This window comes from Xiphophorus maculatus, chromosome 14 (assembly GCF_002775205.1).
Source record: "Xiphophorus maculatus strain JP 163 A chromosome 14, X_maculatus-5.0-male, whole genome shotgun sequence".
In the NCBI taxonomy this organism is placed as follows: Eukaryota; Metazoa; Chordata; class Actinopteri; order Cyprinodontiformes; family Poeciliidae; genus Xiphophorus; species Xiphophorus maculatus.
In genome coordinates this window covers 19,314,137-19,326,667 of record NC_036456.1, presented here as the reverse complement: position 1 = coordinate 19,326,667, position 12,531 = coordinate 19,314,137, and the positions used below count along the sequence as shown (strand labels likewise).

The following is a 12,531-nucleotide window of genomic DNA, read 5'->3' as shown; positions in this document are numbered from 1 at the left end:
ATAAAGAGGATGACATTTTTTTTAGAAAATTACAAAATTAAAATGATTAATACCTTTGAGTTAAATGGACGTTCAGTTGTGGGTTTGATTTAAATCAACACCTCAAACACTCTGCTTCCTTGCGTGACTTCAGACAGATTTGTTTAGCTCCACAAGTTTGGTAAAAATTTCCAGATGTCTAAATATTCCACATTTATCCGTTTGTTGTACACTTAATGATTAGTCAGTGTGGTTTTCGCAGGATCTTTTATTCGATGAACGCTGTTAACAAACAAGAGCCAAAGTGAGCGCTTCCCCTGACCAGCTGTTACTGCGCTAAATGGCTCGCTGAGTCAATAAATATTTACAGTATAGGTCAAACAAATACTCACTCAAACCTTACACAAAAATATCTCGTTACTTTACTCTAGCTCACTTCCCCTATATGAGACAATTTAGATAAATAGCAACGCTAATTGACAGTGAGCGCCTCCGCTGACCAGCCGTTATTGCGCTAAATTGCCTTGGCTCGCTGAGTCAGGAGCGCTCACCGTGTTCTGTGTGCCAACTGGTGGCGAACTGCTGTAATTGCAGTTTAATGCATCAGTTCAAGGAGAAGTGCAGCTTAAGAGTATAGTCAACAGTCTTCAAATAAAGTAAGAAAAAGGGCGGGGGTGTAATTATTTCTAATGTCCATTCTGTCACAGGTTGAAACATTTTGAAAGAAGTATAACGAACAGGAGCGTGACCAGCCATAATATAATATGCTGTGTGTCACAGAATGACATCTGTTACAGCAAAGTGTTATGAGAAGCTTGAAAAATGACACCTGGAACATTTGACCCAAATTATACAGCTACAAATGTGTGCCTGTCCAATCCTGAGGAAAGGGACAATATCTAATCACATTCTGAAACCTTTCTTATGTTGGCTTTCTATTATAAAATAATATTTCATAAAACCTAACTTTTAAGTATCAGCATAAAAATTTAAGATTCTGTCATTTAACCAAATCATCAACTGTGACGTTACCTTGTCTGTTTTTTCTTTTAGGCTTGCTACAGACTCTGAATGACATGAGCTTCAAGCTGGAAGACATCCTGAGGGCCCTGGACATGTATCTGGAGACCAAGAGGCAGATCTTCCCAAGGTTTTATTTTCTGTCAAACGACGACGTGCTGGAGATCCTGGGCCAGTCTCAGAACCCCGAAGCCATGCAGCCTCACATGAAGAAGTGTTTTGACAACATCAAGAGCCTACGACTCGAGAAGGTGGAGAACAGATTTCATAAATGTGACGGTATCCACCTTATTTCTAGCCCCCATGAGGCTTTGCGTGATTTAGGGGCGCGACTTCCGCCGCTAACCGGAACCGCCATTTGTTTACATGTTAGCAACTCGCTAACCTGCTTTCCACAGAGGTTTTAGTCTATAAAATATGTGGGAACTCCAGCTATCACAGCTTAAATGTGGCAATATTGTTTTACCGCTACCTACAGCTAATGCGGGGAGGCATGGCGACTTGAAGAAAGGCCCGCAAATAACCCGCACTAGCATAGTTAGCTACTTCACTGACACAGTTGCTTCGGATGCAGATACGGGTTTTCTTCCCTTGGCTTTCTATCCACACAATGAAATGAGCACACATAAAGCATTTTGTGTTCTCTGTTCAAGTTTAGATTTTTTTAGCCAAATTTTCTTTGTTTCCCTATCTGTCGGTAGACACACCTGTTGCTGCCACAAATTAGACTTGGTCTGATTATTAAAGTACAGTCAGGAACAGCACAGCAGTTACCTGGGCAGACACTTTCCAGTGGCAAGTTGCTCTTTATAACAGGTGATTAATGTGTGATTCGGTTCGGTTCTAGTCCAGTGGGGAGATTCTCTGTATTACGGTCTGGAGCGCAGCAGCTGCGGTCATTTCTCCGCTGATTCGCAGCGACACTCAGCAACGGAGAACCTCGAGATTCTGGATGTGATGGACTAAATGAACCCAGATATTTTATTTTGTCTTATAAAAATGTTCCTGGCCCAAACATAATGATAAAGACTCAGATCATGAACCTTATTATTTTTTAAATACAAACGAAAAATAAAATTCACATCACACCAAGCTAATGTTATGTAGTTCTGGTGTTTTACACTGTCGGTGCAGAACGGCAGCTCAGGACTCTGACCAGTTTCGCTGCTTTTCTCGTCTTTATTACTGTCAGTTCTTCAGAGAAATGAGCTGCTAGCAGCGCTGCTAATTCACAGTCATTCCGTAACAACACGTAATGTTCGTGTTCCTGTCGCTCCCCGTGATTAAACTTATAATTATGATCCTCTGTACTGAGCAGCTCTCTGATAGCAGACGGTGTGTCCGTGAACAAGTTTAACTAAATATTGTACTATAACCGACAAGAGAGATGTAACTTGTATAATGAATATAGATTAGCAAAAAATCCTACAAATTACAGTGAAATACTGCTACTTCCGGTGGGCGCCGGAAGTAGCAGGAATAAGGTGGATAGAACAGACTTTTTCAAATTCTTGGTCATTTGCCCTGGCAGCAATTTTCTAGAGGGAAAAAACTCTTTGATTTCTATAATATTTCAAAACCACAGTGTTTGATGTCACATAAATTCATATCAAAATGATTCTCTTTTTAACGCAGAAACTGCTATTGTTTCCTTCATATGTTTCACAGACAAATAAATCTGTAAGAGCTGATGGGATGTTTTCAGCTGATGGCGAGTTCATTTTGTTCAACAAACCCCAGCAGCTGGACAAACCAGTGGAGGTAAACACAGCCGGGTTCAATCATTTCAATTTGCTTTTTGGGTTTTTTGTAGTGGTATCAGGCCAGGCGGCATGAGCGGGCATTGGGGGACATTGCTCGCCCACAGAGTCAGCTGCCCCCCTCTCCCGTCCCCACCACCTCCCCTGGACTGGAAGCTGCTTGTTATTTTTACCTTAGAATGGCCAACGCTCTGTTATTTCTATGTCAATTTGATACAGTAGAGGCTTCTGCATTTCCCATATCTGTGTCCTCTGTCACTTTTATCAGCAGTTAAAACTGTTTAATCCATTGTTAACATGTCCTAACCTGTTTTTCCGACCCGCCTTCAAACGCAACATGAGCGCCTGTGCCACTGGTACAGGCGCGTACACCTCTTTCCGTGAAAGAGGTAATTTTATCTTTCCGTGAAAGAGGTGTACGGAGCCTTGTGTCAGAAGCCCATTAAAATGCTGTCTACATCGTTTTAAACTGTGTGATTGTGAGCGTGAGTGGGAATAAAAATAGCAATAGGTATTTTGTTCAATATAACACAGTAGGAGTGTAACAGGTAAACCTTCTATGGATGCAAACTCGACTAAAAACCCACCTGTTTAGGATTGTATGTGAAACGTAATCAATTACAAATTTATTGATGGAACCTGACTTGATGTCGTGATTTGATTGTTGATTCTATGTTGCATTGTGTTTCTGTGTTTGATATGATGTAAAGCACTTTGAAATGCCTTGCTGCTGAAATGTGCTATACAAATAAAATTTGATTTGATTTGCTACTCCTGGTGATTGTCATTGTCCAACTTTAGATTTGGCTTTGTGATGTTGAGAGGCTCATGCAGAATACTCTGAAGGCGCATCTGAACGACTGCCTTACTGATATGAAAAAGATAACAGGAACAAGAGAGAAATGGGTCAAAGACTGGCCAGGACAGGTGAGTTTATGTCGACCGGTGAGTTTATGGCACCCAATGTTTTAAACAAGTTTCCTTCCCGTCTTAGATTGTAATTACAGCGAGCCAGATCAAGTGGACGAGTGAGGTCACCAGAGCTCTCAACGTCAGCAAGGAGAGAGCAAACAAATCCTCCTTAAAGTCACTGAAGAAGAAACAGGTGTCGGGTGAAGCCAAATTTAGGCTTTATATATACTTTGCGCACATCTCACCTGGATGTTTGCGTATTCCTCAGGTCTCTATGCTGCAAAGCTACTCAGAGATGATACGTGAGGAACTCCCAAAAATCCTGCGTCTGAAGGTGGTGGCGCTCGTCACGGTGGAGGTTCACGCTCGGGATGTTATCGATAAGTTGGCCAAGACTGGCTGCAGTGACGTCAACGCGTTCGAGTGGCTCTGCCAGTTGCGACTGTACTGGGAAAAGGACAAGGACAAGGTGAGACAAGAAAAGCAAGCAGTACAAATCAGACTACTCCAAAGAATGATGATGACGCTTGAAATGACAAACTCGAGTAATAAATGAAAAAGGAATCTCCACCCACAACAAAAGTAGTGATAGAAAAGTCTGCAACTCCAATTTACTTCATAAAGTTATGATTTATATGTGAGTGATACAATGAGGAGAAGGAAGTCAAGAGAAATTATCACTAGGAGGTGTAGCCTGGAGACTTAACAAACTGGCACTCTATGGATGGATGTAAAAGCTCTCTGTGGCAAAAAATGTTCACCCATAAACTGGTCTGGTAAGGTAGATATAATTTTATCTACCTCAAAGAGACTAGTGGCAGCAGCAGTTAGTCAATTTCAAGGTGTCAAATTGATGTTTGATATGCAAAGCATTTTTATAACAACTGAACGTAACAAAGTTACTTGACTGTTCTATAAAATGGCACTGTGTGCCTGAAAATACATAATACCTCCTCCTATACCTCTTCTTAACTTTTCCTTAAGCAATATCTGGTTGTATGAAGAAAACAGATCCAAAGATTTCTATATTTATAGTTGGAACAATCGCTTTCTCTAGAAAATGTTTCACAAGGTATACATTGGGCCTGTGACGTTCCAATTCACTGGAGAAAAAAATGGGTAGATCTTCGTCACCAGAGGCAGGATGTGATGCATAACATGATAGGTTGAAAAATTTGAGGTTTTACTTAAAAAACTCATAAAGTTTGGGAATAAGTAAGCAAGCAGCCCATGTAACCACTCCACCTCTACCAAACATTGAGCGGCAGAGTTACCATATGTGCTGAGACAGAATAAGAAAACATGAATTTAAATGTGTGTGTTTTCATTCTTAGGCTGATTTGAATGAATGCATCATCCGACAGACCAACACACAGTTTAAATACTGCTATGAGTACCTTGGAAACTCTGGACGACTGGTCATCACTCCACTCACTGACAGGTCATAGTTAACGTCACACCCATAACATAATTAGCTAGAATGAGTTTAGGAAGACTTGCAGTTAGATTAGTGTCTTAAATTAAATATTCCTGCATAATATCTCTCTGATGTTATGCAGTGTTGTTTAAGGATTTTTTTAAGCCATCACCGCTTCCACTGTTACAATGCGCAGCAATGATACAACATGAAACAGACAAAATAGTCTTGTGCTTAAATTTTGATATCCCAGCAGGTTGCATTTCTCCCGTTTTGTGTTCTGTGGAGCTTCTCTGTGTCTTGCGTTGTAAATGTCAGTGTTTGATCGTGTCCAGGTGTTACATGACTCTGACCACGGCTCTCCATCTCCACCGGGGCGGCTCTCCGAAAGGCCCAGCCGGCACAGGGAAGACAGAGACTGTTAAGGACTTGGGCAAATCCCTGGGAATGTACGTCATTGTCGTGAACTGCTCTGAAGGACTGGATTACAAATCAATGGGTCGCATGTTCTCCGGCCTGGCTCAGGTCAGGGAAATTTAAAATCCACTTATAAGTTGTATTTTTGTAAAAAGTTGAGATTATAGTGGGGAAAGTAAGTTTAGTTTCCGTTTACTCTGAGCAGACCGGTGCGTGGGGATGCTTCGATGAGTTCAACCGCATCAACATCGAGGTGCTGTCAGTGGTCGCCCAGCAGATTCTTTCCATCCTGTCTGCCCTCTCAGCTGGGAAGTCTAAGTTCCTTTTTGAAGGGCATACGATCCGTCTGGTTCCAACGTGTGGCATCTTCATCACCATGAATCCCGGTAGGTCTACAGAGCTTTGGAAAGGAACAATCAGGATTTTACTTGTTTGAGACTTCTCTACCTAGCAAAGAAATAAAAACTCTTCGAAATTTTTAGGGTATGCTGGTCGCACTGAGCTTCCTGACAATCTGAAGTCCATGTTCAGACCTATCTCCATGGTGGTGCCGGACTCTACTCTGATCGCTGAAATCCTGCTGTTTGGAGAAGGTTTCGACAACTGTAAGGTACTGTACTTATGTGATTCTAAAAACTATAGGGAAATTGTGTTAAACACCATTTCAGCTACGTTTTTGCCTGTTTTTTGTACGATTTTTAGCATCTCATTAACAAAGTAAATAGCACTAATGTCCTGCCAGCGCAAGCAAACCCATTAGGTTCAGAAGGTGACATTCATTCTGTGTCAGGTTACCATGGCTACATTAACTGCGTTTCCACTGACCATACAATTGCAGAGTTTGACATTTTAAAAACAAATTATTTTAATTTCAAAAATGAATTAGCTTGAGTTGTTGTTTTTCAATGAAACGTTTTGGCACAAAGATGAGGTGTTTTTTTTTGCTATGTTATTGCTTTTAATGAGGCTTATAAAGCCCTGAGACCCAGCTGGATTTATACTAAGATTAAATAACACACAGTTGAATCCTATGTAGAAAGCCAGTGATAAGTTGTCTAGGATTTTCTTTGGAGTTATCATTCTATAGATAACTTACCATTTTCAGCTGTTTTGTGCTAAAGGATTTGGAAAACCATGTTTCATTTTCCTCCCACTTCACAATTATGCACTACGATTTGTTGATCTATCACATAAGATACACTAAAATTAGTGGTTGTAATGCGAGAAAATGTTGAAAAGTAATATGGACACTACACTGACAAATGAAGCACATTTATTAAAGAAGATAATATCTTATACAATATGTCCATGATGCAGACTCATTTAAAACATTTTTGTTAGTTTAGATGATATGTAGGCACATTAAACTGTGAATACCTCATAGCTTCTGCATGCAAAAGAAGCATTAATGAAGTAAAAACAGCAGATTAACTGCTTGTAAAATAAATTATCTTCTTTTCCACACAAGACAGACTTACCATGTTATTTAATGTCTCTGTTATTTGTGTCTAACTATTAGCTCCTGGCTAAGAAGGTATTCACACTCTACTACCTGGCAGTGCAGCAGCTCTCCAAACAGGATCATTATGATTTTGGTCTCCGCGCTCTCACCTCTTTGCTTCGCTTCGCTGGGAAGAAACGGCGTCAATCCCCCAACATCGCAGATGAAGAAGTAAGTCTCTCTCTGAAACCTTGTGCCCAGGTTGTCGCAAATTATGGATTCATGTAAGTTTGAAAGATGCAGGTAAATAACCAAAGTAATAAAGCAGAAATAAAATGGATGTCTCTTTGTATGTCTGTCCTCAGATTCTTCTGATGGCCATGAAGGACATGAATATTGCTAAACTGACCTCTGCAGATCTTCCACTGTTTAATGGCATCGTCCAGGACTTGTTCCCTGCTGTGGAGACACCTGTTATAGAATATGACACGGTATGCAGTTCATATTAACTTTAATCTGTCATCTATAATACAAAGCAGTGAGTTGGTTGTAATCAAGACCACATTTTTATCTAAAGAAATACATTTGTTTTAGAATTTTGAGGCCCACTTGGGATCAGTTTTATTTATAAGTTTAGCTAATTTATTTTTCAAGGACTCCAGTATAAAAAGATAACAAGTCACACTATTTTAATAAAGCTAGGTTTTTCTAATGTGATCAGAAGTTGACATTTTAAGATGCCCTTTTTCAATTTAAGCTTAGCTTTACTCTAAGAGTTCCAATTAGTTGCCTAAATTTGATATTTCAGCAAGTTCTCTGGCAGACATTTAAGGGCTCAAATGGATTTAGTAACAACTTAATAAAATGTTCAGCCTTTCTGTTATCTTCTGAAAAGCTTAGTCTTTCTTCATTGGACCTAAATGTTGCAGAACATAACTAACTTTTAGTGTTCTTCACTCAGTAATGGTGTCACCATAGAAGAGTTTTCAGTGTTTTCAGTGCAGCCTGTTAGAGCCTGGGGGTGCATTAAGTAATTGGAAAATATGATTTTCTTTTACTGTAGTTGAAGGTAGCTATCGAGACGGAGTTACGGCGGGTTGGTCTGCAGGTCACTCCTTTTACAGTGACTAAAGTCATCCAACTTTACGAGACCAAAAACTCCCGGCACTCCACCATGCTGGTTGGCAAGACGGGCAGCGGCAAGACTATCACCTGGAAAATCCTGCAGCAGTCCCTCACAGCTCTGAACCAGAAAGGAGAACCCGACTTTGAGATAGTTCATGTAAGTTTTCAGTATTTGCATATTCTAAATTGTAAATTAATAAGGTCTTAACACAGATTTCATTTTGTGACTTAGAAGAGAGGAGCAGAGTCTCAAGTAGAAACCTGCAGATTGAACTCTGAGACTAACATAAACATGTAATATTCACAGATTTTGAATTTATTCTATATTTCCAGAAGTATTATCATTAAACGGCAGATGCAACGCTGCCTTCCTTCCCCTCCACCCTCCAAATAAATTAGGCATAAGTGAAAAAATGAACACACTGAAATCTTGAAATGTTTGGACAATAAAAAACATTCATCCTTATCAAGGTAAAATCTAAGCTGCTATCACAAAAGAAAATTCATTTTTTTATTACCACTGCTTGTTTGTTTTGTTGTTGACATGCCAAACCATAGTTCTGCCAATTTAAACAACATTTAAAAATATTGTGAACATGCAGGAACTTATTAGTGTTTAATCACATAAAGCAGCAACCCTCTGCCAAAGTCTGGTCCAGTTTTAGGCCAGCAGTCTGCAAATGTATTTGCAGACGTAAATAGTGTAATTTGTCATTTGCTTTATCTTTAGTTTGTTTACTATAAAGCATGCTTCTCTAAAAGTGATCAGCTAAAATAATAATTGGGTCTTACCATAGAAAGTTAATTTAACTGCTTAACACTTGCAAAATGCTTAAATTACTACAAATGATGAAGGGATAATTAGTGTTATTCATTTGCCTTAATGTTGGGCCTGAAAACCAATGTCAAATTTCTTGTTTGTGCACACAACCTTGGCCAATATCACTGATTCTGATGTTTTTAGTTTACTTTAGAATGTGAAGCTGATAGTCACTATTAATCTTAACTTGTGCAGGTTTATTATTGTTTTCCAATTCTCCACAGATCTATCCCCTGAATCCAAAGTCGATGAGTCTCGGGGAGCTGTACGGAGAAACTGACCTTTCTACTAACGAGTGGTCCGACGGAGTGCTGTCGTCCCTCATGAGAACAGCCTGTGCAGGTACATCTATCAGAAAAATACCCCCCCACACACACCCACACCCACGCCTACACAGAATACATAATGAAAGAACACCCAGATCTCACCTCTAAACTCCAGCTGAACTGGATCAGTGTATCATATGGCAGAGGCCATTTGTTGAATAGAAGAGCGTTTTTGTAGTCGTGACATCAGATGGAAGACCAAATGTGTAAAGATTCATGTCCACAGGTGCAACAAATGTAGCTCAAATAATCAGAAAAGATCTGTCTAACTCAGTGTAAACTGCTGCTTTGAAGCTTTCTCTGGGAAAATGTGCCGCTCAGCAGCTGCTCTCAAGGTTGATTAATTTATCATTTATTATTGTTGGTGATTCTCTGACCCTTCATGTACTGTCTTTGCAATTTTTGATCAACAAAAATCCCTCGCAGAAAAAAAAAGATGGCAGAATGCTTTTCTTCTCAATCTTCTGGGTCTTATTGGAAGTAAAATATCTTATGAGCATTTTCACACAGCAGTTATTTCCTAAATGATTAAAGGGCAGTGACGGGCACCGTTGAATAAAAAGTTATCTGCGCTACACCTAAAACACTAATCATAAACATTAGTTCTGCTATCGCTAAAACACTACACCAACATGGTAGTTGGCAGAAGCTAATGCTAAATTCAACCTTGTTGATGCTCATCGGGTGTCAATGACACAACGTGTTACAACATGGTATATCGTCCTCAATGGGGTCAAGTTTGTTATTGTTCACCCTAACAGTTAATAAGTAAAACTTCAACATAGGTGTCAAACTTTATTCAACTAAAAATGTACAAAGCAACTAAGTAATTTAATGCTTTAGAATTTATAAAATAATCTTGGAGAAGCTATAAGCATTTTCAAAGTTTGCAAAAATGCTAAAGTGCTAAATAAAAAATTAGCTCTGCTATTGACAGATTAGCGCGTTATCAGACAACTGCTAAAGAGAGTCTGGTGTCTGTGGAGAGGCTGTGGTCAGTCAGTCTCCAACATGCTGCAGACAGCTCTACAGACATGAGTGAGTGGGTTTGTGAGTGGGTGTACGCTGCCAAAAATCCACTTTAGTACTAATCTCACTTTAGCTCAACCCACCAATCTTAGCTTGCAGTTCACCAAAGTTCATCAAGTTGTTTGCTGCAAGTAACTTCATTGTCTGCCACACTGTGTTTTTCCACCTAAGAGGAGACGCCTGATGAGAAGTGGATCCTGTTCGATGGGCCTGTGGACACCCTGTGGATTGAGAGTATGAACTCTGTCATGGATGACAACAAGGTGCTCACTCTCATAAACGGAGAGAGAATCTCAATGCCTGAGCAGGTGAGAACATCAGTGGAAAGCAATGAAAGAGTTTACCTTCATCCACACATTGGACAAATACAGATGTTTACGTTTTTTCCTCACTGAAGTTAAATAAAACCAATCTTCTCTTGTCTTATGTCAGTTAGAATTACCAAAAGGATTTCTATTTCTAAATGCCACAGTTGATTAAATTATGGTTTTTAAAATCAGAAGTTTACGTATATTTCCTCAGTATTTGTCAGTGTCCATTCTGTATGTAAACGTCTGATTGTGAAGACATTAATGAATAAATCTCTGGCATATTTTTGTCTCATTATTGTGGCTTTTAGCAAACAGAAATACTGTTGATAATTCTAACAGAACAGAAACAAGACAAGTTTGGTTTGTATGGAGGATTTTTTCTGCCATAATCCAAGAGCACACATTTTCAGTCTAAAAGCAGACTGTTTTTTTCTGGCGGGTGTGCCTGTGTGGCTACTATCGATTGTAGCAACCTGTGCCACCCACACGCGAAGCTGATGGTTTGGTTTCTTTCTTCATGATGATGCTCTTGTTTAAATCAATGAAAAGGAAAAATGTGCTTAAGATCAGATCAATCAATCCAATTACTGAGCCAAATTATGTATTTTTCTTCAGACAAATGGACAACGTATGAGAAAGCACAAAGAAACATTTGTGGTATTTATTTTGTCCAAGGTGTCTCTTCTGTTTGAAGTGGAGAACCTGGCAATGGCCTCTCCAGCTACTGTGTCCCGCTGTGGAATGGTCTACAACGACTACGTTGATCTTGGATGGAAGCCATTCGTCCAGTCCTGGCTGGAAAAGCGTGACACAGTACCACTTTAATCTTCCTTTAACGTCTAACACAGGACTTTAAAAATCTATAGGATTATTAGGCCCTTTCCTGACCTGGTAATCGTTTTTTTGTTGGATTTCGTTTTTACAGGCTGAAATGGAGCATTTGAAAAATTCCTTCAATAAATTTTTGGAGGTCACTTTGAATTTTAAGAAGGCCAACTGCAAAGAGTTGATCCCCGTAACTGAGCTCAACGGCGTCACGTCTCTCTGCCGGCTTTACGACTCTCTGGCCACACCCAGCAATGGGGTACTTCTGTCTTGTAGTATGGTTGTAAATAATACTCTGGCATTTGTAAAGAAGTGTTAAAAGTTTCTTTTATTTTTCAGGTGAATCCTTCAGATACGGAGAACTTGGAGAGAGTGGTGGAGCTCTGGTTCACTTTCAGCCTCATCTGGTCCATCTGCGCCTCTGTAGACGAGGACGGACGGAAGAAAGTGGACAACTTCATACGATCCATAGACATCACCTTCCCTGTCAAGGTCTTTTGAGGGGTCAAGTTTTAGGTCGCAAAGTTGTGATTTAAGCTTCATTTATGGTTTTTCCTGTACTGGTATACAGACATCTGCTCCTTCCAAAAATACGTGTCATGTTTGCTAAATATATTGTTAAATTTAAAAATATCTACACCTTTAAAAGGGAGTTAAGAGTTTGTCAGCCAGGATCTGTCCGTTTGCTGCTCTGATATATAAAAGTGGGTAATAATACACTGCATTCATTGCTCCCTCCAGCAACTTTTTCATTTATATTTTGAGGAGCAGTGGGGGCATTCAGTCGTTCCTTGTACTGTAGTTCTGATACCAGCCAGTAAACAGACCTCCATGAACAAATGTCATCTACTTCTACACGAGTCTAAACCTGTCTTTACATCATAAAATGTATTTAAAAAAACTAAAATTTTATTTACTGAAGCTTGTCTTAGAGCCTGAGAGACAACAGGTCATTTTATGATGTCCTCACACCTATAACTCTTTCAATATGAACTCTTTTAGGACACAATTTATGAGTTCTATGTGGATCCAAAAAGTAGATCCTGGATACCTTTTGAAGAGCAGCTTCCGAAGGGCTGGCGCTACGATCCTTCGTAAGTATCTTGTGCTCCTCTTTGTGCCTACGCTCTGCTTCCTTTACTTTTACAA

General features: G+C 39.7%; 1 protein-coding gene across 1 annotated transcript in view; it reads left to right on the top strand.

The window, feature by feature from the left end:
• dnah2 (dynein axonemal heavy chain 2) overlaps nt 1-12,531 on the top strand; it is a 66,718-nt gene that overhangs the window by 22,530 nt on the left and 31,657 nt on the right. The window contains exons 30-47 of the mRNA XM_023345591.1: nt 1,033-1,250; nt 2,668-2,760; nt 3,561-3,686; nt 3,754-3,864; nt 3,940-4,140; nt 5,006-5,112; nt 5,424-5,613; nt 5,711-5,891; nt 5,988-6,115; nt 7,025-7,177; nt 7,312-7,437; nt 8,010-8,228; nt 9,116-9,233; nt 10,418-10,554; nt 11,233-11,370; nt 11,483-11,641; nt 11,722-11,874; nt 12,385-12,476. Of these exons, the coding sequence (XP_023201359.1) occupies nt 1,033-1,250; nt 2,668-2,760; nt 3,561-3,686; nt 3,754-3,864; nt 3,940-4,140; nt 5,006-5,112; nt 5,424-5,613; nt 5,711-5,891; nt 5,988-6,115; nt 7,025-7,177; nt 7,312-7,437; nt 8,010-8,228; nt 9,116-9,233; nt 10,418-10,554; nt 11,233-11,370; nt 11,483-11,641; nt 11,722-11,874; nt 12,385-12,476 (2,650 nt within the window). The remainder of the gene's footprint in view (nt 1-1,032; nt 1,251-2,667; nt 2,761-3,560; nt 3,687-3,753; nt 3,865-3,939; nt 4,141-5,005; nt 5,113-5,423; nt 5,614-5,710; nt 5,892-5,987; nt 6,116-7,024; nt 7,178-7,311; nt 7,438-8,009; nt 8,229-9,115; nt 9,234-10,417; nt 10,555-11,232; nt 11,371-11,482; nt 11,642-11,721; nt 11,875-12,384; nt 12,477-12,531) is intronic.